Consider the following 13,371-nt stretch of genomic DNA (forward strand, 5'->3'; position numbering starts at 1 on the left):
ACGCTGTTTCCCAACAGTGGTGTCTGCTGTTTGCCATCTGCTGCCTTCTCTGGTCTTCAAGTGCCCCCCACACGAAGCTCCAACCTTCTCTTCACACGCCCACACTTCCTGCTGCTCCCCTCCTATCTGCACATCCTCCTGCCCACCGTCAGGGACCACGCAGGACCTCCTCCGCGGAGCCTCTGGGACTTTCCATTCATTTCCTGTCCTCTGAACACCTGTCATCTAGACCCTGGACCACAGGGGACAGCCAAGTGTGGAAAGAAAGGATGGGCTTTGGGGTCTCACCTGCCTGGGATCAAACCTGAGGTCAGACCCAGCTCCAGCAAGCTGTGTGAATTTGGCAAGTTACTTAACCTCTCTGTTTCTTCTCGGAGAGCTGCATTAAGTAACACTGCGGACCTAACATGACGCTGGTGAATGCTGAACGTCTCTGTCCGTCCCTGGGGTGTGGGTGTCTTGAAGCTTCGGTCCTGACATCATTGTAACGCACTGTTTGCTGGCTCTTTTGTGTGTGCAACGTGTGGGTCCTCAACAAGACTGTGGTTTACTCAAGGGTAAGGGCTGTATCCCCCTTGACCTGAATCCTGACCCTCCCCCCAACCCCGTCCCCCACACCCACCGCACACCCCGGCCCCAAGCACTGAGCACAGAGCAGGTGGTCGGGAGAGCATCCCCCGGTGGGCCAGGTCTCCGCTCATGGTTCCGGCACTGCAGTCCTCTCTGGTCGATGAATGGTCCAGCCTCCACTCTCACTCCTGAGTTGGCTCAGGCTCCCAGGTGTCGCCAACAGGCGGAGGTGAGGCCAGAATGAGAGCTTAAGCCTGCGGCCCGGCGCGTGGCCCCGATACCACCTTGCCCTCAAACCAGCCAGGCCGCAGCTCACAGCACTGCCGCTTAGCACCCCGGAGCTGTGCGGTGCCTCGCTGGGTCTTTGCTGAGCACAGCCTTTCCCCTCTCATCCCACAGCCCGTGGGGGTGGCGACCCTGGGAACCAGGCCTGCCACAGGCATGGACACAAAAACAAATCGAGGGGGCCACGCTGGACAGAGGTTCCCAGAGGCCGGGCACAGGGCTGGGCCAGGACAGCCGCCCACTGAACTGACAGCAGGACAAGGAGGCGAGCTTCTCCCAAGGCCAAAGTCAGGTGAGAGGACAGCTCTTTCTGAGATTACATCCACCCTCCTTTCTGTGTTATAACGCCCTTTCCTGGTGAAATGCTGGTGGGCGTTCATGGGAGGGCTGGTGTGTGTCCGTGTGTGTTGCTATGTGCCTGTGGTAGCGTGTCTGAATGTGTCTGTACGTGCATGTCTGTGTGTGTGTGTATGCATCCTGCGTGCGCCTTTGTTAGCATGCGTCTCTGTCTCAGTATGTGTGAAGGCGTCAATGTGTCCGTGCCTGTTAGTGTGCATGCGTGTCTGAATGTGTCTGTGTGTGTGTGCGTATGTGTGGATGTGTGAATGTGTGCGCCTGTGTCAGTGCAAATGAACGTCTGTGTGTGCCTGTATCTGTGTGTGTATGTGTGCAATCCCATGTCAGTGTTCGTGGTTTCTTGGAAAATGCTCTCTAGTCCAGGAAATGGTCTGAGGATGCTGGCCTGGGGCATCTTCAGCTTCACTGGGAGGAGTCACAGGACCTCTCCCCGCCCCCACGCCCTGGCTGGGTCTGCCTTCCTCAGAGGGAGGGAGGGAGGTGTGTCTGACCTCACTGGACCACCACGTGCCAGGACCCCTCCGAGTGTTCTATGTGTGCCGGGCTCTGATCACACACACATGCGACAGTGTCTCCCCTGGGGAGCTTCCGTCTAGAACAGGCAGACACCCAGACAAGGCAGCTCATCGTGTCCTGGCCCACACAGTCTGGACACGGTACCGAGAGACACAAACAGGGACCGGTGGGGGCTAGGCCCGAAGTCCTGGAAGAGCTTCCCGGGACTCTTTCCCAGTGGGCAGCAGGGACAGCAGTGGAAAGGCCTAGGGCCGGGTGGGCGCCGGGCGGAAGCGGGCAGTGTGGGGCGGGTTTACCTGCCCACTCCCCTGCCCGGCAATGCTTTCCAAGCTCAAATCCTTCTACAAATAGCTCTGCGCCTCCAGGAAAGAGAGATTACCACAGCTGGCTCCTGGGAGCCTGAGACTCGACTTTCAGGGTCAAGGGAGAAGGGATTCATTCATCCACCACTCCTCCGAAGGGCGCTTACCCACCCGGGGCCCGGCCCCCTCTGGAGCTGCAAGTAGAAGGCAGCGGTACTTCTCTGGGCTCAGTTCCCTCAGCTGTACATCAAGGGGCCTGAACTAGACCACAGCTAAGCTTTTCTTCCAGTTTTAAAGGTCTGTAATTTAATTCTGGAGCCCTGGTGGTACAGTGGTTAAGAGCTTGGCTGCTAACCAAAAAGTTGGCAGTTCGAATCCACCAGCAGCTCCTTGGAAACCCTATGGAGCAGTTCTACTCTGTCCTATAGGGTCACTATGAGTTGAAATTTTATTCCACAATTGTAAAGATAAACCCATGTATGGGGAAAACACATGCGCGCGCGCACGCGCACACTCAAACACGCACACTCTGAGGACAGATGATTCCAGATTAAGCAGTCTCGTAAGATTCTGGATTGTGGAGCACAACCCCTTTGAGGGAAGGTTTCAGTAGGCATGAGGGCTGGGGAACTTCCTCTCAGGCTCCAGGCTGAGCTGCAGGGAGCAAAGGAGTTATCATCACCCAGCTCCAGCAGTGATGGACGATGCGTGTCTCAACACGGCCACCAGGTGGTGCCGAGGCAGGCACCACCTCCAGCAGAACTGGGAAGAAGGGCTCCCCCTCTGGGGCTGAGGTTTGTTTAATTCTCTTCCTGCAGCACGGGGGCTGTCAGATGAGGGGTGTGGATGGCCTTGCAGGTGGGAAGGAGCAGGGCTTGGCAGTCACACAAGGTTTAAATCTCAACTCTGACTGCAGCTGGGAGGGCCTGCCCTCTCTGTAGCTGGGCTGAATCTTTGCTGGCACTCTACATGCGGGAAAGGGAGACCCTGGTGGTGCAAATGGTTAGCGGGCTCAGCTGCTAACCGGAAGGCTGATGGTTCAAGTCCACCCAGTGGCACCTTGGAAGAAAGGCCTGGAGATCTACTTCCAAAAAATCAGCCTCTGAAAACCCCATGCAGCACACTTCTACTCTGACACACACGGGGCACCATGAGTCGGCGCCGGCTTCACAGCACCTGCTGGGGGTGGTGGCTACCTGGGAAAGGAGCCAGGCTTCCGGCCCCACGTGTTCTGAGAGCCGGCCTGGAGGAAGCAGGCAGGAGCCGTTCCCTCCTTTGCCTCTGACTCTGACGCTGGGTCCTGGTAACCGGATCTCAAACCCAAAGCTTGACACCTCCGTCTATTCATTCACGGGGGCTGCAGAACGCTGTCACTCCCGTTCTGCTGTCACAGAATGTGCACAGTGAGAAAAGACAAACACCTTTTTCTTTAAACAGTTCACATTTATTACGGATAACAATAAAAAAATCTTTTAAAGACTATCAGTATCGTATTACCAAGAGTGAGGTAATAAGTTTATAAAACATTTACAGAGTTCGATATGCAAATAATGAGCTTAGGGAGGAAAGAGAATGCAGACATTAGTAACAGAGTGGGGGAAACCAAAAGACTTGTTAGTGCCCGGAGAAGGGACAGCAGCGAGTCAGAGTGGCAGGTACGGCAAGGACAGACAGTGCGAACTGGAGAACCACTCAGGTGGCCCCAGCCCCTTCACAGAGAGCATGAGGGGTTTCACTCAGCAGGAAACCCTGTCAGCGTCTGTGCCGGGATGTGCTTTCAGCTCTGAAAGGCTCATTACACTCTTTGGGGATAAAACAGCGCCACTTTTCAATCAACTTAAAAAAACCAGATCTCCAGACTGGGGCTGGGGGAAGTGGCAGCAATTCAGAGCTCTACCAACATCTCTGGGCAGATGTGGACTGTCAGGCGAAGCGTTTTCTTTGCAGCTGTCAGCAAAATCGCCATCTGAGACACACACAGAGAGAGAGAGAGAGAGAGAGAGAGAGAGAAGGGACCATCTTCAGGCCCTTGTAGTCTGGAAACAGGAAGCCATCTGGACACAGCACAGATGCATTCAGTCACCCTGCCATGCCTTCTGGAACAGGCGTCAGGCGCCGACATGAGCTCGACCTCGAAACGCAGAGCTCCAGCCCAGGAGGCAGTGGTTAGAGAGGCAGGAGGCAGGCCTCTACAGAGCGCAGTCGACGCTGAGGGGCTGGGGCTCCGGGGCCGCCTGCCCCACGTCTGCCCTGGCCTTCTGACACCGCCCCGTGGGGCACACACACTCCATCACAGGCCACCCGGCCACCGAATCAGAGTGGTCCTAAGACAGCCAGCCTGGGGGCACCTGCCTATCATGGAGGGGGCCGTGCTGGTTTGGCTCATCTTTAAAAGCACCACCTCTGCCACACACCGCGCATCTCTGCCGTACAGACCAGCCCTGTGTCGCTGCGGGAGCCGACTGTTCCGTAACAAGCTGCGGTATGGGCCTAACGAGACCGCCGCCTTTGGAATCGGGAACAAAAGGAAACACAAAGGGCAAACTCATCCCACAGTCTGATTTGCTTCCATGAAGAATCCTTTGTTCCTCGAACAGAATTTCTATAACCCCCTGCCCCCTACCGGCACCCCGTGGCCGCACGCGCGCACACGCCCCAGTCCGCGTACAAAGCAGCAGAACTCCTACAAGGCTCACACTGCCTTGACTGGTAGCCGTGAGAAAGCTGGCTGGCTACAAGGAACACGGACCTGGCTTTCTGACTGCTCTTCTAGAAGGACCACCTGGGCTGTGGTGACATGAAGCTCCCGGAGACACCGGGAGATGAACACAGGTGAGTTCAGAACAGGCATCCCGAGGGCAGGAAGAGCAGCACACCAGGAGCAGAGAGGGCAAGAATCCCCCACGCTCGTTCACGGGCAGAGAAACCCTGCTCTGAAAAGCGTCATAAACATTTGGAGAGACAGCAGCGGCTAAGGATGGTGGCGTTTTCCTTGGAGTCCTGGGGTGCCCCTAAGGTCCCCCGGGCCCACCAGCGCCGCTTCAGGACGGCGGGTGGGTCGGCCGGAGGAGGGTGGCGCCCCCAGCGGCTGCTTCTGAGTCCTGCGGAGTTACAGCGTCTGCTCAGAGGGACAGGGCCCTGAGGGCTGTCGCTCAATCGACACACATCTTGACAACAGCGGGGCGAGGGCTGGAGGCGGTTCATGGGACACGGGTGCAGCTTTCTGCTCCCCACAAGGAGCTGGCCTCGTCTCTGAGGATGTTACAAAAACCCGTTCACTAATGTACAATCAAACCGTTGGGTGGAGTTTCCTGGAAAATTTTTTTTGCATCAACGTGAGACAGAAGTCAGTCTCTTAAGTGGAACATGAACTACTGTTCTCCCAGGCGAGCCCTTGTGCTCTGCTCTGATTCTGCACACGGAGTGAACAAAATCTATGGCTATCGAGTTAGCGTCAGGGGAGAGTAAAACTACCTGTGGAGATAGCTCCGGGACCACAACGACTAGTTTACCATCTGGAGACTAGTTTTGCTATCTAGAGGGTGAGCGGCGTCTGCGGTCACCCGGGCAGGTGGAGCCGGCGTCCCGCGGAGCGCCATCCCCTTGCTGCACTACCTGGAAACCGTGGAGCTGGAGTGGGACTGGATGGAGGAGGTGGTGGCAGCGCTCAGCTGTGAGAACCCGCTGTGGCTGGACTCCAGGCTGGTCATGGAGCCCCTGGAACAACATGGGGAGCCGAGAGTCAGCGCGGCCACCACAGTTTCCAAACAGCCCACCTTCCGCCCTGCTGCCAAACCCAGCCCTCCACGGCCTTCCGCCCCGCCGCCAAACCCGGCCCTGCCACTAAACTGGGCCCCTCCACACCCTTCTAAGACAATTCGCACCATCTGGCTACGCGCCACTTGGCTTCCCTCAGCGCTGGCACAGTAAGGAAGGGTCTGAGTGCTGCCTGAGGTCATGCATCCCCTGCCTTTCAAACAGATCCCATCGTGAACTGAGCTGGGCAAAGCCCACCTATCTCTCCCACCACACAGGCCAGTGAGGGTCCTCTCTGCCTGTCCTCAGACCCAGCCATGCTCCCCTCAGACCCACTGCAGCCGTGCTCCCGCCCAGCGCAAGGGACCCTCAGACCCACTGCAGCCATGCTCCCGCCCAGCATGGGGGCCCCCCCGCACACCCGCTCGTGCAGTGTCTGCCCTGGCATAGGGGGCCCCCCTATGCACCCACTTGGCAGCCCCTACCCCGGCATGGGGGGAGCCTTGTGCACCTGCTGTGAAGTCTCTGCCCGGCCTGGCGGCCCCCGTGCCCCCGCTTGTGTGGCTCCCGCCCCGGCCTGGCAGCCCCCCTGCCCGTGCAGCCTCCACTGTGGCGAGGGAGCCCTACCTGAAGTCCTCAGAGCCGAGCACTTCTGTGTAGTACATCACTTTGCACTTGTGCGAGGGCACCTGCAGGGAGGCCAGCACGTCGTCCACCCGCGGCAGGTTGGTGGCGGCACAAGCGGGCATACTGTGGAATCTCCACTGCAGGATGTAGAAGCCCGGCCACCGCGTTACGTGAGAGCCCTGGGGACAAGGCAGCACCGCTGAGCAGGACTGGTCTCCCCAAGCCCCACCCTTTGGGGCAAGCCCTCTGCAGGAGGCCACAAGGGGAGGCTCGCTGCCACCCTCAGACACCCACCGCCTCGAGACCGCGAGAGGCCTGTCAGCAGGCACCGGGCCGTGGTGAGAAAGGCCTGGACAGAGAGCTCCGCCCAGTCTCAGGGTCAGCACGGGTGACCTGGCCGGTGACCAGGACCTGGCCTCCTGGGCAGAAAGCGCGTCAGTCTAATGTGGAACGCCAAGCTGGAGATGACTTGTGCCACTAACTCTGGGAGCAGGGACTGTGGAACAGCATCCTCCGTTCTTAGCTCTGCTTCTTGGACCAGTGGCAGACAGGCTGATCCCTGAGCTGTGACAGAAGCACCCCCGGCCTCTCCTACAATGGCCAGGAGCTCCTGGAGAGCGGCCATTACAGGAGCACCTGCCCGCGGCCGTCAAGTCAGTCTGACTCACAGCGACCCTCCAAGACAGGGCAGAGCTGCCCTAAAGGGTTTCCAAGGCTGGAACCTTTACGGCAGCAGACTGCCACATCTTTCTCCCACAGAAGGGATGGTGGGTTCAAACCGCCGACCTTTGGTTAGCAGCTGAGCACTTTAATCATTGCTCCACCAGGGCTCCTTATGAGGAGCAAAGGCACTCGAAAATAACTGGCCTGAATTGTCAGAACAAACTGACAGCGCATTTCTGAGCACACGAGAACGCTGACCAATGACAGCGACTAGCCCCTAAGCACTCGCTTCTCTCCCTTCTGCTGAGGGCGCTCGTCCCTGGAAGGAGGCGAACGTGACGTGGTCCCACTATCTTGGTGGGAGCCTGCTGAGGCCCAGCTCTGTGTACGCTCAGAATACACCTGCCTTCCTGTCATGTGTCCCCTTATGGAAACACTTCCGGGGGAGCTCACGCGCGCCAACAGAGGTCACGGGTTCTGTCTGAAGCCGTGGCCTGAGCTTGCCTTCTCTGTCTTCTGAGACTCGTCTGGCTTCCCGAGTGACCGTGACAGTCAAGACGCACAACTGCACCGGGCACACCTGACTGCTCTTCCCAGACAGACGGCGCCTGGGAGCCACGGGACAGGGGGACTCGGGACGGGAAGCCGGGCCGCAGGGGTGCCCGGGGCGGGGGCTTCACCTGCACGCTCTCTCCTTCTTTACAGATGAGCGGCGATTCCACCATGCTGTAGTCGCGGCCCGGCTGCCAGACCTTGTCTATCAGCTGCACGTTGTTCCCTCCGGGGGAGGTGAGGCCGTGGGTGCCCAGGGAGTCCTTCTTGGGGGGCTGCGGCGACCTCTTGGAGTGATAGATGTTGAAGACTATGTCCCCTTTGCACACGTCAAAGTCCCAGGTGATCACTGAAGAGGCGTCCACAATCTGGATGAGAATCTGGAGAAAGAGATCCCGTCAGCCGACTGAGACTCATGGCGCAGGGCCCAGCGTGGGACTTTCAAGCAGCCTTCCCATCCCTCTGGGGAGGTGGGCGGGGGTGGGGGGAAGAAACGGGGTGGACGCTGATCAGTGGATCCCTTTACTCAGAGTCACGAGTCTACCAGCCAGGCCCCTCAGCCTTCATTCCTTCACCCCACAGCTCCTGCTACCGCACATCACGTCCGCGCTCCAAGCACTTTGTCACCTAGACCTGCACACACGGTTCCCAACGCCGGGGCCTGGGGCGTGCCACGTGCCTAAGCGTACAGGGCAGCAGCAGCGCAAGCCTGCACAGGGTCGTCCCGTGCGTTGCTTTAGCCTGCCGCGCTCAGGGAGGCCTGGGGAGGTGCGGCCTCACGGCCCCGGGGACAGCGGGAGGACGCGCTCCGAGCTGGGCCAGCGTGAGCACAGGAAGCCAGCCGCCTAGCAAGCCTGCAGCAGGTGCAAACAGAAGCCCGGCTGGTGGAGGCGTGGGCACAGGGGCGGGCTGCGCACAGTGCCCAGGGCCCATCTGAAACCTCAAACGCGTCCTGCCAAGTTACAGTTTCAAAAGATGACTGTGGGAGGGAGGGGCGTGAGAACGAAAACCAGCTGTAACAACGGTGTGAGCGCCGAAAGCTTCCGGCCTGACTGAGCAGCGGCAGCCGCGGGCCGTCGCCCCTTCCTCTCGGCACGACTCTGCCATCTGCTCTTCAGCCTCGCTCTCCTTCCAGCCAGGCCCTTTTCAGAGGCTCCAAGGCTGGCTCATCACACACCGCACTTAGCACACTAAATACCAGGGCGGCACGCCCTTAAGTAGCAGATTCAGTACATTACCCGCCAGGGGCCGGCGGGCACAGCCCACTGTCTCTGCAGCCAAGGGCCCCCGGGAGGGGGTGTGCACAGAGCCTGAGCCCGTGGTGCTGCAGGCATCCCCCTTCTGTGTCCACAACAGGGGCATCTAATCCAGTCTCCATGGTAGGTGTGTGACTGTTCTGATCTGTGCTTCACCTAATCCCCAAAGCAGGACGGAAATTCTTACTGTTCTGCTGTAGAAAACGCACCATTCTCAGACACCCTGTCGCGTACGTGAACGCACTAACCACCAAGGGCCCGGAACACAGACAGCGCTCCAGTTAGCTAATAAAAGGCCACCAAGAGCTCTGGCCCCTCAAGCCTGCCACCCCACACCCCCAGTATAAAGAGGACAGCAGTATTCCACAATAACATAAGACCAACAACACAGCTGCTTTAAAAGGTAAGAAATTACTACAAACGATCCTCAGCAAACTCTGAGGTTTTCCCCGTACAATCTATAACCGAGGCTCACCACATCTGTCTGCCGTGCCAACCACAGCAACGGTATTCCCTTTATCCACCTGCCCCACAACCATCGGGTGGGCTGTGCTAGGGGCCGCGCCAGGGACCGGGCCAGGGGCCGGGCCAGCCCCCACAAGTGGCAGGAGGCAACAGGCGTGAGTGCCTGGCCACCACCCCCGGCCCAGGCCAGCCCCACGTTCTACTGAATACACCATGTTCACAGTGCCACCGTCCTCAACAACCCTGAGCCGCACGCCCTGCGCTAGAGCTAAGGGAAGGTGGCCCAGCTGTGAGTCTCCAGTCCCCCGGTCACCTATGGCGCGCAGGACACAGCGTGTACAGAAACGCTTGCTCCTCCTCGGTCCACCAGCCGCGGACAGAGGGGCGGATTCCTTAAGTATGAACAACCACAACCGAGTCTGGAAAACGCAGCAGGTTCACTGTCAGCGTTAAACCAGCCGCACGCGGGAGCTGAGAATCTGCCGGGAGAGACGCGAGAGTCAGACGTGTCTGCTCAAGGTCGCTGGTGAGATGGTGGTGGGGACCAAAGCCCCTCTCAGGCACTCTGACCAAGCACATCTGTTTTTGATCCCGGGAAATACCTGTTCTTCAAGGTTGACATTTACCGAAACTAAATATCAAGCGTGCAAGAAAAAATTCCAAAACCAGAAAAATCAGCCGATTCTTCTAGATGAAACCTTGTGAGGCAGAGCCACGGAGGCTCACTTCTCTGCTGGGAGAGAAGCTGCCCCAGACGCCCGGGGTGGTGCTCACAGACATGGGCGTACCTCATGCGGAGCGCCTTTGAAGACACTCGCGGACTGGTAGATGGTTTCGGTCCAGAGCTTCAGGTCTTCGTTTTCCAGCTCCTCCGCAGTCCGGTACAGAGACTTGGGGACCAGCCCGCCCTCTGGCACTTCACACTGGAAATGCAAACATGCCCGTGAACGCCGTGCACACACAGACTCACCTCTGAGAACCAGCACGAGGCGGGCATCACTCCCGGTACACTCAGCTCCTCGAAGCTGGTTAGCGAACAGAAACCCTGCAACTCACAAACTAGTCTTCAAAAACCACTTCAGGACATGTGTTCTGCTCTGAATAAATGAGAACAAGTCGAAGCTGATTTACCACAGACTTCACACTGGTATGCATAAGGTCCCAAGCTCAATGACTAAAGCTGGCTTGTGTGAGATCTGAAGTATTTATACTGCCCTGGAAAGGAAAACAGTTACACAAGAAAGAATTTTATTCTCACCAGCTACAGGCATTGTCTTTATTACGTGCAATTATAGTCAGGATATATGATTACCTCAGAAGCTTCGTGTCTCACCTGCGTCAAATGGTGACTCTACCACCAGCCAAGAAGTAACGAAGGGGAATCCCGTTTGAATTTGCTAGGCACAGGCTGAGCTGAATCAGAATAGGTACATATCGTAAATCTCCTAATTGACCTTGATGCGACAATTTAATGCTCAAGGTCATAAAATCTGAGCACATGATCAGCCTTGGGAGGCAACTTAGGAAATAAACAGTCAGCCCTCAGTTCACCACAGAGCAGGACAGAGAACGTCCCAGCGAGGACCTATCATTGGAAAAGCAGCGGCGTGACGAGCGCCGTAAAAGCCTCCGGCTGCAGGAGAGCGGAAGAGAAGCAGCGCCTCATCAAGACCAGAGGTCTTACAAAGCCCAGGTGGCAAGCTCTTTCATGATGAAAGCTCTCAGCATTCCGACCAGGCCAGTGGGGAGGTCGGTGCACACAGGCAGCCTGACCTGCTGCTCCCGGGAGCTCAATTCTTCCCGTCAGAACGACAGGGCAACTTCACCACGTATAACAAAGCCACCTATGGACGTACCAAGTCCTACCTCATAGCTTATCTCAAGGGCACTTGATCAGCGGTGGTCCTGGAACTTACTGGCTCCTTGCCCTTGTATGTGATTACGCCTGCCATTTCCTTAAAGCAGTGCTGACGAGCTGAGAGCTGAACTCATGTTTTTGAAAGTCCTCTAACCATTCAGGAAGATTCGCCTGAAAGCCTAATTCATTAGCTAAATCCATGAGTCCGATTCAGCACAGACGCATCTCAAACGGACAAGTGTACTGACTACTAAGGGCAACTAGAGAGCCTTTCCCTAACAGGAGCCAGACACACGAGGCTTCAAAGCTGCTGCAGCCCACGGAGCCCGGCCCCAGGCCACGGCGGCCGACGTCATCGTCCTCAGGGCACTCGCCGCCTCTGATTCCTTTGTAACAGCACGGAATATAAAAGTGGAGGCGTTGGCCTGTGTCATGGATTGAACTGTGTCCCCCAAAAATATGTGCATCAATTTGGTTAGGCCATGATTCCTGGGATTGTGACTGTCCACCCTTTTGTCATCTGATGTGATTTTCCTATGTGTTATAAATCCTGTCTCTATGATGTTGATGAGATGGGATTAATGGCAGTTATGCTAATGAGGCAGGACTCCATCTACAAGACTGGACTGTGTCTTGAGCCAATCTCTTTTGAGATACAAAAGAGAGATGTGAGCAGAGAGACATGGGGACCTTATACCACCAAGATACAAGAGCCAGGAGAATAGCGCATCCTTTGGACCTGGGGCCCCTCGAAGGTCCTCAACTGGGGAAGATTGATGACAAGGACCTTTCCTCAGAGCTGACAGAGAGAAAGCCTTCCCCTGGAGCTGGCACCCTGAATGTGGACTTGTAGCCTCCTAGACTTCGAGAGGATAAACGTCTGTTTGTTAAAGCCCCCCACATGTGGTACTTCTGTTACAGAAGCACTAGGATAACTAAGACAGCCAGATTAACCAGCAATTCTATGCATTTTTTAAAAAATTTACATAAAAACCCAGTTCATTTTTCCACTTTAAAAAGGATATCCTGATTTACTGTTGAGGAGGAGATCTTTTTGAGAATCAGATCTTTTTAAGTGTATTTGAAACCAATGCACCACTCTTTCTAGAACAGGTGGAAGACCTGACTTTACAGCAAGCTGTGTGAGTCAGGCAGGCTTCAGCTGTATTAGAGTCTCTAACAATGCTCACTTGTAGTCAACAACGAGAATCGGCCATGCCGTAAACCATTACCTAAATGGTTCTGTGGAGCTTGATCCCGGATCAGAGAGACAACAGCCGCCAAAGATGCAGAGCAAACATTCTGAGAATTCTTTGTGCAGAACGGCACCCCCGCCCCTTTGAAGCAGCCAAACGTACGGCTATTTGCCTCGATACCTACCATGCACTCTCCGCTCAGGAAATCTGGAATGATCTCTTTGTCTATGTAGTCCAGCAGGCCGCCAGGACCCTGGTAGTCATTTCCTGCATAAATAAGGAACTTCCTTCTGGTGTTGTCGTCAATGAATGGACTAACCTGGAGTCACAAGAAAGACACTGGTCATGTCTGCTTTGCCTTCTAGGTTTCAGAGACTGATTACACCATGATACACGAGGGGGTGGTGGGGTGAGAAGGGCATTTGAGCTTGAGACACGTGGTCTGTAAAGTGCGTCTGCAGGGCATGAGGACACTCAAAAACAATGTGGGTTTCTCTGTTAAACAAATTCTACATCCTTCCACATTTACTTTGTTTTCTCCTAACTAGTTAAGACTTCTTGTGTCATCAAGTCGATTCTGACTCACAGCGCCCCTACAGGACAGAGCAGAACTTCCCCACAGGGTCTCCAAGGCTGTAATCTTCACAGGAGCACAACACCAGGTCTTTCTCCTGTGTGGCCACTGGGTGGGTTTGAACCGTCACCCTTTGAGTTAGCAGCCGAGCATTTAACCACTGCATCACCAGGGCTCCTTATGGTGACAGATGTATGTACACGAATGTACACACAGTCACTGCAAACCGCGTCTGTATGCACCAGCGTCCAGAGCTCGGGGAACACGTGGGGGATTTGCACGCACCAGCGTCCAGAGCTCGGGGAACACGTGGGGGATTTGCACGCACCAGCGTCCAGAGCACGGGGAACACGCGGGGGATATGCACGCACCAGCGTCCAGAGCACGGGGAACA

The 13,371-nt window shown here is 56.4% G+C and overlaps 1 protein-coding gene across 5 annotated transcripts in view; it reads right to left on the reverse strand.

Moving 5' to 3' along the window:
- Nucleotides 1–3,452: 3,452 nt before the first annotated feature.
- The window catches only part of SEC14L1 (SEC14 like lipid binding 1), a 60,428-nt gene continuing 50,509 nt past the window's right edge, over nucleotides 3,453–13,371 (reverse strand). For all 5 annotated transcript variants that reach the window (XM_023729222.1, XM_004374121.2, XM_023729221.1 and 2 more), the window contains 5 exons: nucleotides 12,588–12,722; nucleotides 10,138–10,272; nucleotides 7,757–8,008; nucleotides 6,414–6,592; nucleotides 3,453–5,747 (listed from right to left, as the gene is read on the reverse strand). In XM_023729222.1, coding sequence (XP_023584990.1) covers nucleotides 5,642–5,747; nucleotides 6,414–6,592; nucleotides 7,757–8,008; nucleotides 10,138–10,272; nucleotides 12,588–12,722 — 807 coding nt within the window. In that variant the 3' untranslated portion in view covers nucleotides 3,453–5,641. The remainder of the gene's footprint in view (nucleotides 5,748–6,413; nucleotides 6,593–7,756; nucleotides 8,009–10,137; nucleotides 10,273–12,587; nucleotides 12,723–13,371) is intronic.

The sequence above is a fragment of the Trichechus manatus genome, unplaced genomic scaffold (assembly GCF_000243295.1).
Source record: "Trichechus manatus latirostris isolate Lorelei unplaced genomic scaffold, TriManLat1.0 scaffold00028, whole genome shotgun sequence".
Taxonomy (NCBI): domain Eukaryota; kingdom Metazoa; phylum Chordata; class Mammalia; order Sirenia; family Trichechidae; genus Trichechus; species Trichechus manatus.